The following is a 21093-nucleotide window of genomic DNA, read 5'->3' as shown; positions in this document are numbered from 1 at the left end:
AGCGGATTGCAGAAACAGAAAAAAAAAAAAAAAAGCGAAACCAGGAAAAAACAGGAAACCTCACTCCTCATTGCAGGGAGGTTAGACTAGATGGTCTTGGCAGGACTCTTCCAACACAAACCATTCTATGGATTAATATAAGGGGAACACACTGGTTATATAGCGTGGAAGTGACAATGATAAGAGTGGACAGGGCCAGTGTTTGTTCTAACTTTGCCAGAAATGTTTCAATTTCTTCATGTCTTTATCTTCTAGCAAATATTGCCTCCAACCCTTTCAGATTATGCTGTTAGGGTCTGAATTCATCCCTATTACAATAGTTCTCACAGCAGTAATTGTGCTTACAGGGTGTATTTTACAAGACTGATTGAAATTATAGTACCTGAGCTATTAAACATTGACATCCATGTAAGAACATCTACCTGTATCATATGCAGCTAGATTTTTCATCTTGATTGTAGGGTAATGATATGGAGTATCAATTTAAGATTGACAGATTGGTAACCAGCACCCATTTTTCTTCCACATATATTTCTTTGTCTGACACAATGTATTAAATTACAACGTATTTTCCCTGATTTACATCTTCACTACTTAGCTTTTTTTCATTTTGCCTGTATCTTTCAGGTACAAAAGCATCCTAAAAGCAGTGTGTTTACTACAAGTCAGTAATGAAAAGAAAAATAAGTAAAAAGATATCTTGAATGTTTAACAAATATTGCAAAGAAAAAAAATCCTACTAGAAGCAGGAAGATTTCTAGAAAAAGAATGAAGTTTTAGGTATGTAATGAGCATGAGAGAAATTATTCTCTTCCCCCACAAAGCTTATGATGCAACGCCCCCAGCCTATAAACAGTTATGTAAATGCTTAATTTGAAGCATATGAGTCACCTTGTAGCTTGCAGAGTGTTAAGCAGTTTCCTCATTGCACTAGTGTAGCTTAGACCGGAGTGATAACAAGGGTGCTTTCTGCTAAGTTTTCACCAGCAATTTGTTAAGAGCTCTTACCAATGTCTAACCATTTTAATTATTCTTTTCCTAATAAGTTGAAAGTAATATTGCCCTACAGATTATACTGAATTCAACTTGACACCCCTTATATAAATGCATTAATAAACATTACCTTTTCATCACACATCTTCAAGTAGCCTGCCAAAACAACTAACCTCTTTGAGGAACAGATGAAGATATAGTGAATAAAGAAATGAGCAATCACAAATGTAACTAGCAGTGCTTGTTATCACAGTGACATTTACTGGTCTCCACCAGAAGGAGGATCCATTGCAATTCTAATTTTATTTTTAGAGAAGAAACAGTATTGATAGAGCTACAGTCAGCAACACATCCTGCAGCTATAACACTGATGGGGCTCAGAACAAATGAACTTGGGTAGAGAAGCAGTACAGATGATTCAATACAGCATTTTACAGCTATACTGCTTTCAGAATTGTAGCCATTATATCTGCATATTGGCTTACTGTGTGACACACCCAGGCCTATTCATTCATTCAGCTGATACTGGGGAGTCTCTATTGTGGAATCTCTTTGAGTTGCTGCCCTTGTAGTTTCATTATACAAAACAGAGGACTAGAGGAAAAATTTCTCTGAGACCCGGTGGCAGGTACATTAGAACAGAAAGTGTCAGTAAGTATACCAAAGTCCTACAGAACATATGTAGCAGAGATGGAACTAGACGTAGAAATTGAGGGCAGTAATTCTGGGGAAAAGATAGTCTCAGCCAGAACAAATGGGCTCCACAACATTTTGGAAAATCAAACATCTTTGGATTTATGGCAAGTCAGTGGAGATCCCCAAGCTTACAATAAATACTGAATACTGACAGTCATGAGGGATGTTTCACACTTGATCAGTAAAGCTGCAATTTCCTGTGGGCTAAAGCTGTCATCTTGGAAGTAGCTTTACTGTCCAACATGACAGGTGTGCACATTTCCTGCATCCTGGGTCTTGAGATGGTCAACAGGGAGGCAGTCTACAAGCTACAGCTTTGAGAAGCTCGAGATGAACTTTCAAGGTCGATGTCTCCGGGCAGAAAGACATTTAAGAGTTTCCAAGATCACTGATATGAAGCTTACTAGCGGAAAAATCTTGGGATCCCCAGCCCTAACTAGATTACTCTCCTAGTTTTAAAACTGTGAGAGAACATAGGCAGGTCAAGATCCAGCAGAGTTGCTAGACTTTTTTCTGCATCACTACATTCAGATTCTACAAGTCCTGAGAGAGATACCAGCATCTTATCTAACAGATCAGTCTTGCTATCCTGGGCTAACAGCTCTGAGGTGCTAGTCTATTCAAATTAAATAAACTAGGAGACAGAAAAAAAAATCAATACAATAAAATAGCAAATCTTTTATTATCAGAAATCCAGTCTTCTGGAAATCTCTGCTTTTCATCCCACTGTCTAAGTCACAAAAAATTAATTCTGATGAACCCAGTGTGTCCAGTCCATGAATTATTCATTTACAATCAGTTGATAAATAAAACTGTAAAGATTCTACATGAGATATATTTTCATTCCTTCTATCCAATCTAACAATTTTCCTTTGTAATTTTAAATAATCTATTGGAGCTTCTCTTGTTCCCACTTGATGAAAGTAGCTAATAGCTTTGCATTTTTTGTCTTAGTGAAAATCTGGGGATTTACAGCTCTTTTCACAAATAAGAGCTCATCTGCAATATCTCCCATGTCATTAAGTTTTTATTCATAAAAGTGACATTTGAGTAACTAATAGTGTTTTAATAGAGATACCTCCAAAATGAATATAAAAAGTAGATTTTTTTTTCCTTCGAAGTCTTCATTTATGTAGAAAATGTCATGTCAACCTTTTTCTTCTGCCTTTTCAACAAATGCTCTTTTCAAACTTACATTTCAGTTTCATTCTAACATGCAACATGTGCTAATCATATTAGGAATGATTCATTTTATTCATAATGGCAAACTGCTGCTCTTAGCTAGTTCTTATTCATAATGCCACTCTTAAATGTACAGCAGAAGAATCTTTCTCAAGGGTGAAGGGAAGTGGCTGTTCTCAGCCAGTCCTCTCACATTTCTTTTGCAGTGCTTTGCTTCATGTTGTTGACTTTTTAATTTTTTGTGATCATTTCCCAGACAAATTAATTTCATAATATTTAATGATCTCTTATGTTAGGGGGCTTGCAGAATTCAGTCTTCTTAAATTTACATGTGAAGACAGAAGTGTAAAATGAATCTCCATGTTAACAAGGTTCAGGCTGCCTTTCACCTGACCCGGGTGCTGGAGATTTAGGCCTGCAGGGGAGGTAATGGCAATTGCAAGAGGCCTTTAGGATGGAGAGAGGAGGGATGGGATAAGACAGGGTGGATATGGAAACATGGGCAACAGAAACGTTGGGGGCTTTTGATGAGAAACAGCAATATCCTCCTCTCTCAGTTCAGCCTTTTTCTGGAACATGCTTTTGGTGTGTGACAGTGCCACTAGGTAGGTGCCAGTAGCCCATCTCTAAAAGGATGTGTTCTCATTAACATCATCCAGCTTTCCATGTGCCCACTCCTGAAGAGCTCAGGTCCTAACCTCAACAGCATTTTTTTTCTGCTTACCAGCTACTCCCTCCACACAATATTGACCTAAACATTCAGAATGGAAATACTTTTACAAGAATTCCTTATTGCAGCATAGGGAGAAAAAAATGGGCAGGACATTGAAAAGTTGCTAGTGTTGCCATTGAATTAGCTTTTCTCTCACATTCATCAGGACAGGTATTAGTTTTAGAGACTGACTCAGAGGAAATTGAAAAGACACAGGACCAATCACCCCTTGTCATCCTCTTGCCTGCCTTTGACACCAAAGAAGTACTGCCTGCTATCACAGTCTTGGAAAAAATCCTCACTTCATCTTTAAGTAACCACCCAGAACAGGAAAAAAATTGCCTTTTTCTCTCTGCCTTTTATTATTTTCCTCTGTTTTTTCATGCTTCTTAAATTACCCTATTAATTAACAGTTGAACTTTATCATCACACACCACAAAGTGTTTTAAGACAATAATTTATTTTGAAGTATAATTTATAGTGAACTAATATTCTTGTTATCCAAAATCTAATGCATTTTAAAAAAAAAAACAAACCTAAACATGTCTTTCCAAACTTGAGTTATAGCTGTCTCTGATTACCCTGAAAACTGGAGAAAATAAACAATAAAAAATTGGAGATGAAACACTCAATTGGATAAGATCAGTTAGCTGCTTCTTATCATACCAATAAATTTACATCTTTTAACTTCCTATATAAATGCATGTTTTCTTTAAAAAGCACATTGCTGAACTTCTCTCACGAGGCTTTTTTTTTTCTTTTTGTATCCTTTTGCTAATGAAGCTGATTCCTCCTCCTGTTTTATATGCACATCCTGTTAGAACAGACAAACAGCTTATAGAGGACAGCAATACGACCTTGCTTTTTATTATTGGCAATGCTGTAGTATAAAGTCTGTCAAAATTTTCATCATAAAATTAAGGCTCGGTTCAATGATCCTTGTGGATCTCTTCCAGCTCAGCATACTCTGTGATTCTGTTATTCAGGGACTATGAGTTTCTTATCTCAGTGTTTGCCCTCATGCTATTGAATTGTACAGGTTCAGGATGCTGAAATAACAGATCTTTGCTCTGATTCATCTTTGCTCAGTATAGACGACTGTTTTCTTTCCCATTTTTTTTTGTTTGAAGATCCATTGTCCTAAATTATCATTAAAGTGTTTTAAAGTGGTTCCTTTCTCCTCACTATTCTCACCTCAGTAATCCAAATGACTTAATTTAAGATACATATGGATTTAAACTCCTTTGAGTGTACATTATGCATATAGGAAACTGTCTGGATATGTAATCATTCAATACTTAATGCCTAAGGCCATTAATTTTGGACTGTTTTATAAATAATACTCATTTTCATATGTCTGCAATTATGACACATTTTTAAATCAGTGGATGCCATTTAGAAGGCAAAGGACTGAAAGCAAACACTGTACTAAGTACTTTCTAAAAACTCACCCTTTTTTTACTCCAGTAGCTTGTAACGACACATATAAATTATTGCCTCAGTAATAATCAAAGCCTATAGCTGCAGTGGTATTCTTTAGTCCAGGTGATGGCCTGTGCAGTACAAGGGTTAACATGCCCTCTTCTTCTTCCACAAACATGGACTAAAATTCTAGCTCCAAGTCACAAGTCCAAATGGGTTTTGCAAACTTACCCTGGTCCCTCGTGGGCAAGTGTCCACATTATAAAGCCATCATGCAGCTCGGGATGACTGGCAGCCTCAGCTCTGGTGGGGCAGAGGACCAGTTGAGAGCTGGCACCTGCACCTCTGCAGAGACCTGTGCTGTCAGAGACACCAGCCTGCCACCTCTCTCCTTGCACAGTTTGTATCATAAATATTGCATGATGAATATTTGTCTCTGTTCCTGTAACCAGCAGCTGTCGTACCTTATATTTCTATTGTCACTCAAACCCTGCTTTTAGTCCTTGCTTTGAAACCTGCAAAAACTGTTAAAAGCACAAACAACATCGTAGACAATGTTCTGTATTCCCGGGGCTTGAATGGAACAAGGTGAAATTTCCCTTCTACTCTTTAGAAAGACCACAACTCCCATGCCTCCCAAAAAGCTCAGAAAATTAAAAAACAAACAAACAAACAAAACCAAAACCAAAAATCACAACAACAAAAAATTACAGCATTGATAGGCATGCAGCAGAAGGAGGGTGAATTGTATAAACTGTTCAGGAAATTCACAATTATATTAGTAACAAGGATTGTTATCCCACTTGTGAACCTCTGGCATTTGGCCACAGATAGTGGAGCCCTAAATCTCTCAGAAGCTTTGCTGGCATGATCCTATCCAGTAAAACCATGGAAATTATGACTAAAGGAGAATGAAGATGGACTAGAGAAATGAGGCCCACATCTTCTCCAAGAAGATAAATCATTTCATCCTTGCTGCTGTTCAGACTTTTCAGTACTCAAGAGCATCTCCTGTGAACAAAAATGTGCAAGAAACCTAAATAATTTGATGATTAATTGTTCTTGAGAGGGAAGTCATTTTGGGAGAATCACATTTTACAGTGTCCAGGACTACACCTACTTTAAACACAGATGGGGACATCAGGCTCTGCAGCTTCCTACAGTGCTGCCAGTCTGGCCAGGTCATCTTCCTGTTAAGAGTGACAACCAAGATGAAGCCAGCTCTTGAGCAGGTGTTATTTAGGAGTACAAGAACTACTCTATGTGGTGAAAGAACAGCTACTCTCTGTGGAGGGGAATGAAGATCATAGGTCTTCATCTACCTCAATAACAGAGTGAGAGAAGGCAAGTTTTTGGGGTTGGGAGCAGTAGGAAGGTGCTGCTGTAGAAGAGAAGCTTTCATACAGTACAAGGACATGGAGGGAGGAGCTGTGTGGCCCAGTAGCATGTGGCAGGAAACCTACCTTTGGCCAGAAACATTTTTCCGTGTGGGAATTCTGGTTTTAATACAAATCCTTTGCTCCACTTGTATACCCACAGCGCAAAAACCAGGGTATGGCACCAAGATTTCAAACTTATTCCCTTTTCTAAACTTATTTCCTTTAAAGTCAGGCAGCACATATGCAGTGCTGGCTGGATTCTTTTTATTCCATTGATGGCACTGGGGCAGCTGCCTTCACTAAGTGTTGTCTATCAATATGCAATTATATTGAGGTATAATCTAAAAATGCCTGTCTGCCTTTCATGTGGAAAGGAAGCTGATCAATAGCAGTGGATTCCAGCATGTCTATGATCCAAGAGTATAACATATTTGTCATGGAGAAGCAACTGAGTTTCTCTATTTTCATCTTTGTGAAATAGAGGGTTTTGTACTAAAGGATTCTGTTTCAGTGTTTTCTTAAGAAAACAGGACTAACTGACACATGCAAGAAAATAAAAAGACTACATATGTAATAATTACCATGTAAAAGGAGAAAAGATAGTGCTGTTACAAACAGCATACATTCCCATTTTTATGCAATAAAAATATTTGATGTGTTTGAATTTTTAAATTATATAAACACATATTAATCCATGCAATCTGTAATTTAATTGTAAACAATTTGTAAGGATATGTTAAGCATTAGTATTTTCTCTGTCTGTTGCAATATCTTCATGATATAATGTGGGAACACCAATATTTAAAGCAGAAGCACATTTAAATGATATATATATTTACTCTTTTTTGTTCTTTTGTTCACACAGAAAAATTCAGTGTGAATAAACATGAAATACCTTTCTACCATCAGAGGCTTTACTGTGGTAAAACATAAAGTTGGTGATGATTTTAAATATCGGTTTTATTGAAAATCAACAGTTTATCAGGGCTCAAATTTTCAGTGGTTCTTAATGGCTTTCCTGGAGAAAATTTGAGCAGACAATTTGTGTCATGTATTTTTGAACCAAATTCAAGTATTTAGATTCACATAATAGATGTGGTTTATTTCAGTTGTATTTATCCTGTTGTGTCATGTTGCTTCATGGGAACAGTAGTTTTCCCCTTGCAAATGTTTGCCAAACTAGTCTGGGTCTTTTTCAAATGACATTTTCAATCATATGGTCTGATCTGAAGGAATAGATTAGTTAATGAAAATCTTGGAACTACTAATGTTTCCAGTATGTGCTGAAGAGAAAGAACACTAGAGCTATAGAGTGTTTAATTATTTGTTGTTTGTTATTTGGAGTCTCGGTTTCCTTAATACCCACTTAGCAGGTGTAGGTGACACTGTGCATGCTACTTCCAAAACCTCTGCTTTTAAAAAAAATCTTCCATATGCAGCCCATCTCTGCAGAATTTTTCAGAATAACTCCTTGCCCAAATAATTTCCTGCAGCCTACTTAATCCATGGTAGACCTGCTTATGAAGAAAGAGCAAAGAGAAGAAAAGAGTAATCAGGTTGACCAGTGGAAAGTAAAACCAGAGTTTATTATTTAATATATATGTGTGACTCCAAAGCTGAGAATTTTCTGTATGCAAATTACCTAACGACGGTAAAACACTACAATCCCTGTTTCCAAAGCAGTTGAAGAGCAGCGATTATGATTATTCCAGTAAAACACATTTTCTAATGCTGTTCATTAAATTCTATGTCCAAAGAAATCAACTGGATGAAGGGTTGGGGCTGAAATAGCCACAAGAAGTTGAATTTGAATGTAAACTGAATTGCCAAGTTTGTTTCTCAAGATTATTGATATAGAATCATAGAATCATAGAATTAACTGGGTTGGAAGAAACCTCTGAGATCATCAAGTCCAACCCTTGATCCAATCCCACTGTGATTACTAGATCATGGCACTCAGTGCCACATCCAGCCTTGTCTTAAAAACCTCCAGAGACAGTGAATCCACCACCTCTCTGGGCAGCCCATTCCAATGCCTGATCACTCTCTCTGTAAAGAATTTCTTTCTAATATCCAACCTAAACCTCCCCTGACAGAGCTTAAGCCCATGTCCTCTTGTCCTATTGCTGATTGCCTGGGAGAAGAGACTGACCCCCACCTGGCTATAACCTCCTTTCAGGGAGTTGTAGAGAGTGATGAGGTCTCCCCTGAGCCTCCTCTTCTCCAAACTTAACAACCCCAGCTCCCTCAGCCTCTCCTCATAGGACTTGTGCTCAAGTCCCTTCACCAGCCTTGTTGCTCTTCTCTGGACCTGCTCCAGCACCTCAATATCCTTCCTGAACTGAGGGGCCCAGAGCTGAACACAATACTCAAGGTGTGGCCTTACCAAGGCAGAGTACAGGGGAAGGATCACTTCCCTGCTCCTTCTGGCCACACTGTTCTTGATGCAGGCCAGGATGCCATTGGCCTTCTTGGCCATCTGGACACACTTCTGGCTCGTGTTCAACCTCCTGTCAATCAGCATCCCCAGATCCCTTTCCACCTGGCTGCTCTCCAGCCACTCTGCCCCCAGCCTGTAGCGCTGCAGGGGGTTGTTGTGTATTTCTATTTAAGTGTGATCTGACACAGTAAGTTGTTTGCTAGAGCTCCCAAGAGTTAGCCTCTTCTGGGGAAAAAAAAAAAAAGTATGTTATTTATCATTATCTAGAAACCAGAAAAATGTCTGCTATTCTTTGTACTGAAAGGGTTGTGCACTGCACCTGAGAGGGAGGCTGGGAGAAGGCTGGGAGGAGGCTGCAGTTGGTTGCCATGATTTATGAGAGGGGTTTTTTGACAGGGACTAGCACTCACAAGAGACCGAAGCAAATCCACTGTATTCTGTTCAGAAAGAACAGGAAAACCTCTACAGTGAGACAGTTGAATGCTTTTGTCTGCTAGACCAACACTCTTCAGGTTAAAAATAAAAAAGTCAATTATAACTAAAGTTTCTCACAGGTAAAAAAAAAAATAAAGTGGAAAGGGAGCTATTGCATGTGTGGTGTTCAAGAAGCTCCTCAGCAAAACAAGTCTAACAACAGCTGTATTCTAACCAAGAGAGACATCAAAGTCCTGCTTTGAATCTGATTCTACCTTGCCTCTGGATTCTGTTCAGGAAGGAGGAATATGTAGTGAATGCTGTAATGGCTTGAAACTAGTACAGAAACTATTCCAGCTGTGTAGTTTCTTGAGGCCCAGAGTCACCTACAGGTCTTATGGTATTTCTTATTGATAAATATTCTTTTCCAGAGGCACACATATTGACTAATTGTTTGGGTTTTTTTCTTTTGCCTCCTAATATAAACTCTGAGATGTGAAAAGATAAACAGGAAATCTCTCTACTTTTCTTAGAGTTTCCCAAAATACAACCCAGAGTAGGACTTCACAAAGCTAAACATACACAAGACCTTTCTGGTGGTCAGTGACTGCTGAGAGTCAGTGGCATCCCCAGGGTGTTACCTACTGACTCTCTTTTTAGGCACAGGAAGAGACGTTATGGTCCCCTGTGGAGCCCTTATGGGAGTCCTTCATGCAATGGGAACTTTGGTTTGCTAGCCCAAAGGTTATTTTCTTACCATACAGCATTACTAAAATGCAAAAACCACAGCACCATAATCAGAGGCAGTGTGGTTGAAAGAGAATCCAGAAAGAAACCACTGAACAATATTAAGCTGTGCACAGAGTGAACAGATTTAAAGCTCTCAAGTCATAAGCCTGTAAGAGCTAAGAAACATGTGAAGTTTGACATTTAGAGCCACTTTCTTTTTTTTTTTCCTTCTTTTTTTCTCCCTGATTGAAAATATTTTGTTACTTAGGATCTTTTCTTGGAACTTATATCTAAAAGCAGCTAAGCTTTAAAACAGAAATTACTTTTCGATCTCGCAGAGAGGATACAGTAAAAAAGGGGTTTGTAAATGCATTTAAAAAAAAAAAAAAGGAAAATATGAGCTTCTAGAATAGAAGTTAAATCAAACTTTTAAAACAAGTGCAGTGGCTTTCCTTTTCTTTAGCAATGCTTGCTTTATTCTTGGGGTATGCTTGTTTCCCACTCCAGCCTCTACTTCTTTAGAGGAAGGAATGAAAAATACTTGCTGAACAGCTAATTTATCAGCCTGGCATTACCATCCATCAAGAGGAGAGGCCTGCTGTTAGGAAAATCAAGATTATTGGTTCACAGGTTTTGTTACCTCTTGTGAAATGAGGGCAAGTTTAACAATCTATGCACCTGAGAGATGTTCTGGGCATTTCGATCTCCAAGTCCCATACATCACTTCTTTTTCTGCAGTCTGCTGTGATGGTTGCTGTCTTCATTGACTCTCTCTCTGACAGTCCTGCTGCTAAAGAACCTGTTCAAAGCATAAAGGACTTGGGTTTCTTTTTCTCCACAAGCTATGAAGCAATCCAGTAAATGTTTTTAATGCTCTTAGGTTAATCTTAGATTTTACCATGTGTTTTTGTCAGTATAGCACCTTATAAAGTGTTGCAGAGTCCAGTATCTCAGGGCTGATGGGAGGGAGCATGTCAGCAGCAACTTACAGGCACTTCCATGAAGTGTCCTGCTGTTGAACTGTAATTCAGGAGAGAAAAGCCGTGGAAGGCAAAAGGCTTTTCGTAAGACAGTGAGTAACTATGAGTAGGTGAGTTTAGGCCTATGGTGAATGAGGAGTATTTTCTCAGTAAAAAGAAAACCCCAATGAACAAGAGCTAGGCTTTTTTTTTTCCTTTCTAATTAAAAAAAAATATAATCAGAAATTGATGGGATTTTTTTTTTAAATTCAATAAATAGTTATATCTGCAAATTCAGTAAAAGTTCAAAAGCTGCAATCTCTCCCTGCTCTGGTTGAGGTCTTTCCACTGATGTTTTTTTATTGTGAAGGAATGGTTGTGTGTACTTTAAATTTACACAATTATGGCCTGAAGGATTTATTCAAAATGTAATTCAGATTCCCATGTAATCAACATTCAGCTCCGCAGCACACCAAAATATGGATGGCCTATTAATGAAGAAATATAGCTGTGTAATCACATTCAGGACTTTGTATGATGCTTGCATGATAATACTTAGTAGAATGATTATATCCAGCCCTTTCAAACCTACATCTACCGAATTCAAAGCAGAGGGAATTTGCAGATTGTGTCTTTACAATTGTATGGATACTAGACCTGATTGCTTGCCAAAGACTTCAAAACCTACCACTTGATGATGAGACTGAATTTTGCCAGAGATTTGCTCCTAGGTTGCAGTTTTCAGTATTTTTCAGAAAATAGCATTTTGTTTGGCTTTGTTTTGTTTTGTTTTAATTTGTTCTGACCTGCTGTATAAAACATGCAGAGACAGTTATATTATGGGAAGAGAGTAGAAGATATCAAGATGCAAAAATATGTATGTAAACTGGAAGGTGGCTTAGCAGTAAGTGATGTTTTTGTGGAATCTCTGCATTTCAGCCTGCTCTGAGAGAGTACTTGCAGATCTCAAGTAAATGATCATATGATCAAGGTACGTGGCTGAAAACTAAATGATACCTCATTTTCCTTTTTTTTTCTTAATCACATTTGCATGAAGGCTCTCAACAACTGTTGAACTGTTTTAGGGCACAAGACTTCTCTGAAAATGGAGCAGCTTCTGCTTACCTGCCCTCTAGGCTTGGCAGCAACACTGGCAAAGCAAGTGGGTCATTGACTTTGTGAGGAATTGGTGCTGATCTGTCACATCTAGGAAGTTACAAGCTTTCTCAACCCTCCACTTGAAAGACTAATATTTTGTCAGTATTTTTTTCTCAAATGTGAACGGAAAGAATAGTATTTAATTCCTGTGTGAGAGATTTTGATTGTGTCTGTCTTGGCCTTTTATAATTTCAAGATGTTAATGTTTTCAATAAATGGTATAGGTATTTTATATACATAAGTTTAGTGGGGGGTTTTTTTGGTGTTTGTTTTTTTTTTTGTTTTGTTTTGTTTTTGGGGTTTTTTTTACATTGCACAGTAAAATTAAGTCCCAGATTCCAGTGCATTTACGTTTCCACTCTTTTGGCCCTCAATATTACTAGATGTTGAACATGGCTCTAAAACAGTTTCTAATATGTCTTGGAGGATTCTTCTAAAAAGAGGTTGCAGAAGATGTCTGATTATTGTCATTGCTTCCAAGAAAAATGGTTATACTTCACTGAAGAATCTGTCAAATCAAAGGCTATAAAGGGTGCTATCGTGGTGTATGTTAACTTGTATTATTAATGGTGCAAGTGTAACTTAGATGACATTTCACTAATCACAAAACATTCATTATTTGCTAATTACAAGTAGCACGTTCTTAACAGGCTGATATTTTTAATTAGAACTTATATACTAGGATTTGACTTAGTTTTGGGGTTTTTTAAAATGTTTGTAAGTTGGACAGTGCCCTCTGCTGGACTTACGCTCCCATAGCAGTAGTTTGCGAAGTGTCCCAAATGATGTCAATTAGTGAAAATGAACACAGTGTTGCTCTGCAGAAGGGATTTGCTGGTTTCGAGGAAGTACACTCTGTTTTAGTCCCTTCTTGCATTCTGCTCTACGTGGAAGCACATTGTGCAACAAAAATTGGTCTCATTTTAGACGGCAAAGAGCTTTTGACTTATTTAATTTGAACCCTGTTGACTAGGGCTGACAGTGAGACTTTATCACAACGAGCAGCAGTGCTATATATTCCATTTTTTGCAAAAATAAACTCAATACAGAGCATATTCATAATAATAATGCTCAACAAGAGCATATTCATCTTCAGAAATAAGTGTGATGGAAAAATAGGCAGTTGAACTTACTTTTTGTGTCTTTAAGACTTGCATATCTTTATTGCATTATTTCGCAGTTTAAAAAGTTATACTGAGAAGTCAAAAGTGTAATTTTTCTCTTTATCTCTAAGGTATTTGGATTATTTTGGGGGGAGTTATTTGTTTCTTTTTGAGGGGGTTGCTAATAAAAATAGAAACACTGTCAGTTTCACTTAATAATTCTAATCTCATGCCTTTGCACTTTTCCAGGGTTCATTAAACAAAAACAACAACAAACAAAAATGAAAACAAAAGCAAAAACCAAACAAAAAACAAATCAAAACCAAACAGAAACAAACTGAAAACCCAACCCACAAAAAAACCCAAACAAAACCTCACAACAACTAAGAAAAACCTCACAAACAAACAAAACCAAAACAAAGCCATTTATGAAGGATGTAACTTGAATTTACAATATCTCATAACGAAGAGGACAGAGAGAGATGAACTTTCCTTATAATTTAGTTGAAAACGTTTAGTGAATTTACAATATGAATTTAAAATCCTTCAAAGATAGACTATAAAACAGAAATAATTCAGTATTTACAGGAAAATTGAAATTAGTAGCATAGAAAGCATTACATATCCATTTATGAAACTTTTATGGTTTTTAAATCACTTCTCTAGTTTTTCTCAACACAGAAAACACGTGGAATTAAAAGTTGTATAGGGTTAGCTGTGAGTGATTTCTATTAATTGACCATCAAGTTGTTTTATACAGTAGCTTAAAGATGGTGCAAAGCAGCTCTTATGTTTGTTATGTGTTGCATGTTAAAAATCTGCAGACTTCTTAAAAGCAGATTGCCCGTGCAGAGCAGCTGCTCTGTGTCAAAATATGCATCCTCCCTCTGCTCACTTCAGAGGTGCACTTCTAGGGAAAAATGCAGCAGTAAAATTCATTCACTCTCATGAAGGCAGCTCTGGAGTAGAGACGGAGATGTGCTCCCAGAATACTCTGTCCACTCATAATATTGCCCTTCAGTCAGCCTTTATTTACATATGCCTGCAGCTGTGAACCTCTTTGCTTCACCAAGTGAGCTCCATGCCCTCTGCAAAGAGCTGTGAGCTCCGGAGTGACAGACCTCCTCATTAATGGTCACAGTTGGTCATTAGCTGGTCACTGAATCTTTCTTGATGACCTGCTAATGAACTCCCCACTGGCTTGTTGAGAAGATTGGTCAAGGTAGACAGTACAGGTAATTTATAGCTGAACCCCCGGCAGGCAAACGGCCTCCACTGAGTAACTGCAATCAACACAGTACTACTGAGGCATTACATTCTTCCTAATTTATTTCTCAGTTGTAACTATTTCATGTCGAAAGGAAGCTTTTGATTCTATGTTGAAAAATACGTTTGAATATTTTATTTTGGGGGGTGAGGATTTTCTTCAATAATTTAATAGGGAAAACAACCTTAATCTTACAAACACTTTTTATTTTTTACGTATTTTTGCCCTTGACAGAGCATGTTTTCTTAAAAAAACACACTTCTATGTACATGAATATTTGCCTGTAAAAGGCCCAGAAGCCCTCTCGGTGCAAAAATTAGTTCTCAAGTGGTACCTGTTAGATGCAGGAGCCTGGAGAGCTTTGATGGTTCTGCACCTGTGGTGTCTAATCTCTTTGAATCATGGATAAATTGGCCAGAAGCTACACTCCCTCTAGCTATGATCTTGCCAGCTCTAAAAAGCTATAGTTTCAGCCGGGCTCTGGCTTGGTAGGAAAGCTCTGGAAAAAGCCCAAGAAGTGGCAATGATGCATTAGGTAGCACTCTTCCCTCTAAGACTGGTAGATAACGTCATAGCGGTTATCCAATTATCACAGGACCCTGCTTTGGCTTTAGATGCGCAGGTACCTATCCCCATTTTGAGAGTGAACAGATTCCACAGGGGCCAAGACATTCGTAGTCCTTTAAGGTTTTATATTTCCATTTTCATTAGTTCAAGTATCATAATTTTGATGCAAACAAACAAACAGCTAGTATATATCTGCAATGAAATTGCCACAAGAAACTGGGTTTGCATGTCCTGGGCAAGGAAATTTATCATGTTCCATTACAGTTTTTCATGCACTTGACCCACATTAAGCGGTGTCCTGATGCTCATCTCATTTCCTGCAAATGGCTTCAAGATTGTAAAAATCTTTCCCCCAGTGCTTCCAAATGGCACTTCTTGAGCTGTGTAGAGATTAAGGAGTTGAGTTTCCAGGGAGGTGTCCTGACCATTGCTCCCTGGGGTGTGGAAATAGGAGCTATGGTTGTCTTTAGAAAGACAGTTTTTGCCCTCTCACTGAAGATACTCATCTCACATTTGGTAACTTAGCTCTAAATTGTATGAGATTATAAAAATTTCTCATTATTCAGAGATCCTATTTCATACTCTTTGATTACAAATGAGAGCCTTCTCTCCATTCTGGTTTCAAGTACTGGGATACTTCTGTTTCCTTAGCAGGCACTGCTGACAAAGCATGTGGCTCCAACCAAAAGTTTGTGAAATGACTAAAAGCAACTGAGTTCCTAAAGAGCTTATGAAAGCAGCACAGATGTTACTTTCTTGATGTTGCCCATCTTGAACACAAACATTTAATTCTGCACCTTTTATGTGAGAATTCAAGGCAGAGGAGTCAGATGCTTTTACAGAAAACCATAAATTGTTTCAGATAAATAAGACATGTATTTAATAATTGCTCATCTTCTTGTTATGTAGCATCCTGCATTTGTTTTCATGCTAAAAAGTAAATAAGATGTTCAAATATTAATGTCATATGTTTGAGAAGGACCAGGTCATGACACAAAGCAGTGTATTTTTTAAGGAAATTTATTGAACCCAGTTGGACTTATGGCATCTTGATACAGAATGAAGTAGTGCTAACAATGTTTTATTCTTATTTTTTATCCAGGAGCTATGAACAGTGAGCTTTAAAATCCTCAAATCAAAAACTGAAAGTGTAAATAAAAAGTGAATTTGTTCTCAGCAGTAATACAAACTCCATTAAAATACTCTCCTTGGCAGAGGGGGTGGGAGGGTGGCAGAAAACACTCCTTAAATCACACTTCCTTAAATCAGTGTGTAATTATCCACTAAAGGAATGCATATAGCAATTTAGAAGAGCTGATGCCTGTTGAGACAAATATCTTTAGAGCACTGAATGGGAAATCTTTAACTATGTGTCTGTCCTCTCTTTTTATCCACACAAAATGTGTGCAAAGTACTGTTTTGATTCCTGTATGGGCTCTGGATCATCCCAAAGCCAAGTGGTGCAAACATAACGTAGGACACAATGAAAATAAACCAAAGTGAAGGCATATTACATTTTTTAATTTTCACTATAATGATTAAATCAGTAATGCTGAACATATATAGAATTTCTGCTCCTTGCTGCATATACCTAATGGTTATCCCCATTCTTAATGTGAGACGTGTCCCACAATGTACAGAATGAGTTTACCTGTGCATTTTTCAAGTGTCAGTGTTTAATACTTTCCTGCTAAGATAGTTTAGCAATGAGCACACATCTTTCTACTGGATGGCCCTTGGGAATGGTACTCTACAGGAATATACCAGCCTCACTACAGAAACCACTGCAAAGCTGAACTAACACAATATGATTGCAGGTCTATTTTACCTAACCTTTATCTTTTTCAGATGAAACATGGAAATGTTTTGTTAAGACTTAACAAACTTAACTTTTGTTAAGCTAAAACATGGTTAGGCTGGCTCCTTTTGGAAAAACATAATCTTTGATTTCCATACCAAGAAGAAAACTTAGTGAAAGTATAAAAAATTTAATCCTGTTCTTATGTATAATTTCATTTTTATTGTATTTATTTTCAGAAAATGTATTGAAGCTAGTGTCAAGACAAGTAGATATTTTGGAAATTTTCTACTAATATTTTTTTAATCAATTAAAGCAACTGATTCAAAAATTACACTTTTTTTTTTTACAGATTTAGAAGTAACGTATTTTCTTATATTCTTTGTAACAGGTGGTTCTGCTAATCTAACCTGCCGAGCTTTCTTTGGATATAGTGGAGATGTCAGTCCTTTGATCTACTGGATGAAAGGAGAGAAGTTTATTGAAGATTTAGATGATAGTCGAGTCTGGGAAAGTGACATTAGGTAAAAGAAAAAGCTTTTTTTTTACTCTATATTTTTTTGATACTTAATGTAATACTTTTTATCACAGACTAACTCAGGGGCACTTTGGGTCTAATCCCTTTTTTGCAACATCCATTCTTTACCTTTTTGTCTCCACAAGTAGAGAACAAAAAAATGCACTGCTCAGCCAGATCTGATGTTAGAGAGCTGCAAAAGCAGAATAGCTGCCCCAAAAAATGTTGTAGTGTTGACCAACAGGAATTTACATACTGACTTTTTCAAATTGTGACAGTCTACAATAACAACCGTTAAGACATTTAGTAAGATGAAATAAAGAAGAATAAATACATCAAGAAAAACAGCTCAAAAAGGTATTTTCAAGCATGGAGCCTTAAAGAAATGCTGAAGTCTGACTTCCCTTTTGGAAAGTTTTGGTTTATTTTCTTCATGAAAGCAAACTGATTTTTGAGGGATGTTATCTGGCCTGTGAGAGCCAGACCTCCTGTTATGTGGGCTGATTATATCTGCTGAAATACTGGCATTTGTGTCTTGTACTTCTACTGCTCTTAGAAGTGCTATCTTGTTTGGAAATTAAGGAAAAAAGTGGGTTTGTATTGAGAATTAAATGTTTGACATGGCATACCAACTCCTATCTAATACGAAGCACCTGCTTGTATCTGAAGGGAATTTTTTTTCATTTACAATTCTGTATGCATGTTTATCACTGAGTTTATCATGAATAAACCCAGAAATAAAGGGAAATCTAAATATGCATGTCATAGTTTAACCTTAGACAGCAACTTAGCATCACATAGCTGCTCACCCACTCCCCTGTAATCCCCCTCGGGTGGGGCGAAGAATCAGAATAAAAGTAAAACTTGTGGGTTTAGATAAGAACAATTTATAAATTGAGACAAAATAAAAGGATATAATAATATCAATAATATTCATTATAATAATAAATATATGTTATTAATAATAATTGTAATGAAAATGAGAGATAGATGAATAAAACCTGAGAAAGACAACACAATTGCTTACCACCCACTGCTCAATGCCCAGCCTGTCCCCAGGCAGTGATCCATGGCTCCTGGCCAACTCCTCTCAGTTCATATACTACGCATGACGTTCTATGATATGGAATATCCCTCTTCCCAGTTCAGGTCACCTGTCCTGGCTATGTTCCCTCAAAGCTTTTTGTGCATCTGCTCACTGGCAGAGAGTGATACACTGAAAGTGATACACTGACTTAGGGTAAGCACTGCTCAGCAAGAACTAAAACATTGGTGTGTAATCAACATTATTCTCATGTTGAATCCAAAACACTACACTGTACCAGCTAGTGAGAAAAAAACTAGCTCTATCCCAGAAAACCGGGACAGGAAACTCAGAAATCATGGATGTGTTATCTACAGTGATCTATAAGAGAACAAAAATAGCCTATTTTACTTCACTTACCTGGATATTTACAGTGCCATCAAAAGACATGAAGTCAGGCTCATTTTCAGCCAAACATTGGACTTCAGTGTAACCAAAATAGCAAAATCAAAAAGACCACCTAGATACTCAAGGTCATCGTTGCCAGAGATAGGCAAAATGGAAGCGCATTTCACCCCTGTGTATTTCAAGGTCAAGACCAATACACTAAATGGCACATGACACTCAGATCAGATGTATTTGGCATCTAAAGCTTTTCCCAAGTCCCTCTACCAGTAACTTGGCTTTCTGATGATGAACAAAAAGGTGAAAAGAACCCTGTTACAACTTTCTTGTTTTGTGGAGGGAGGAGCAGAAAGGCTGGTTTCCACTTCTTATGTCAGGTGGGACATGAGGGAGCAGCCTGGAAAAATTTGTCATTTGCTTTCCTGGGTTCTTAAAATCACTGACAGTCTTGCTAAGAAGGAAAGAAAGTAACGTGAAGACAGGTGGAATCTTACACAGGAAACCTTTCATTTATCATCTGTATGAACTAGAGGAGGCATCTGGCATACCAGTTCTTTCTATTGTTTTATAATACATAATCAAATCTTATAACGCATTCTAGAAATAATGTCTCAGACCATGGCAGGAACACATTGTTTCTGAGTAGCATGTTGAAAAGCCTTAGAAAGAGCACAAACACTGTGTTTGGCCCAGACTCCTAGTGTGACTCTAAACCCCAAAACAACAGTTTTCCCTTTTCTCTCTTCTAACATTCCAAGACTTCATGGATCAGGGTCTCCATCAGAGTGTGCAATGATATATTATCAGTGTGCATTATCATTCTGCTTAAAGGAGACAATGAACTGAAGCTCTCATTAACATTTACAGAACCAAACCTCCTCATTAGAAGTGAGGAAGAAAAAGGCATGATATAATTTGATTAAGATTGCATCAAACCATAGCCAAATTTGAAGACAGAGAGTCTGAAGTTGTAAGCAGCATTATTATGTCATGATTACCCAGTGCTCCACTATAATACAAGCAGAATAGCAGCGATGGTTGCTCTTTGTTGTTTTGTTTTTTTCTCAGGGTTCTCAAGGAACATCTTGGGGAGCAGGAGGTTTCCATCTCATTGATTCTTGACTCTGTTGAAGAGGCAGACCTAGGGAATTATTCATGCTACGTCGAGAATGGCAATGGGCGCCGGCATGCCAGCATTCTTCTACACAAAAGGGGTAAATATGCAGTTTTCCTCCATAAAAGGATAAAACGTAAGGTAGATCAATTTGTAGACCTTCTTTTTGATGCAAGCGTGAATTTTGGCTTCCTAAGAACTAATATTCCATTATTATTTTCCTCTAGGAATTTGTACAACTTGAAAAATAAAACAGAAAGGGTGTTGTGCTGCCACTGGAAAAAATACAGTACAATCTTTTAATTATATCTGTATTAAAAATGCATTTAAAAATTTCTTAGTTTTTAACTTAATAAAGGCTAAATAGAGAAAAATAGTAGGAAACAACAGCTAATAGAACTGTAACAATTTTCTGTAAGAAATAATATTAAATATTTGAAAAACCAACAAAAATACATTCCAATTCTATCAGAAATGCCACCTAAACCCCTTGCCAGGAGAGTTCCTTCATTGCCAAACTGTGAACATTTTCCGTCTAACACTTTCGTTTAACATCAGCATTTCTGAAGTAAAACATCATGACAGAAGCTGCTAAGGACCTTCCTGTTTCCCCTCACCACTCACATCCCATGATTCCACCCTGTCTGATAGCCACAGCCGTCTCCCGCGGAGATGATTACAGAGAGATGGAGAAACTCTTGCAAATCAAGGCTCCCAGACACATTTTGTCCACTTTACCTCTCAGAGGGTTCTCCACGTGCCTGGGATTGACACTCCCCAAGCCGCCTCCCACTCAAGCCGCCTCCCACTGGCCTGAGAGAGCAAAGAATGAGCAGGAGCTGTGTGTGCACTTTGCTGTCATTACTGTGCTTTTTTTAGACAGTTTGTAAAGGTGAGCAAACCAGGTTCTTACTGTGGTGCTGAAGCACTTTTGGCATCTGAATTTGTATCACAGCAGCAATGTCTAAGTTTAGAAGGAAACCATAAATCAAGCTAGTGTGACCAAATTATTTAAATACATTGTACCTCCAATTAATTAAACTAATTTGTAGCCATTTTTCTGAACTTGTCATTGGTTCTTAAAAGACGCAGATGTGAATAACCAGATGTTCAAATAGCCCGGCATTTGTCGTATTTTCTTGAAATCACTGAGGTAAGAAATTATCATATTAAGTAATTGAACCTCAACAATATGCCAGTTAGTAGTCATATAC

General features: G+C 37.6%; 1 protein-coding gene across 3 annotated transcripts in view; it reads left to right on the top strand.

Moving 5' to 3' along the window:
• The window catches only part of IL1RAPL1 (interleukin 1 receptor accessory protein like 1), a 701129-nt gene that overhangs the window by 653976 nt on the left and 26060 nt on the right, over positions 1-21093 (top strand). For all 3 annotated transcript variants that reach the window (XM_027890213.1, XM_027890300.1, XM_027890384.1), the window contains 2 exons: positions 17211-17343; positions 19834-19979. In XM_027890213.1, coding sequence (XP_027746014.1) covers positions 17211-17343; positions 19834-19979 — 279 coding nt within the window. The remainder of the gene's footprint in view (positions 1-17210; positions 17344-19833; positions 19980-21093) is intronic.

Source organism: Empidonax traillii, unplaced genomic scaffold (assembly GCF_003031625.1).
Source record: "Empidonax traillii isolate 1590-97213 ecotype Southwest subspecies unplaced genomic scaffold, ASM303162v1 scaffold1:size7828297, whole genome shotgun sequence".
NCBI lineage: Eukaryota > Metazoa > Chordata > Aves > Passeriformes > Tyrannidae > Empidonax > Empidonax traillii.
The sequence above is the reverse complement of the archived record's forward strand: the minus strand, read 5'-3'. Positions and strand labels throughout refer to the sequence as shown.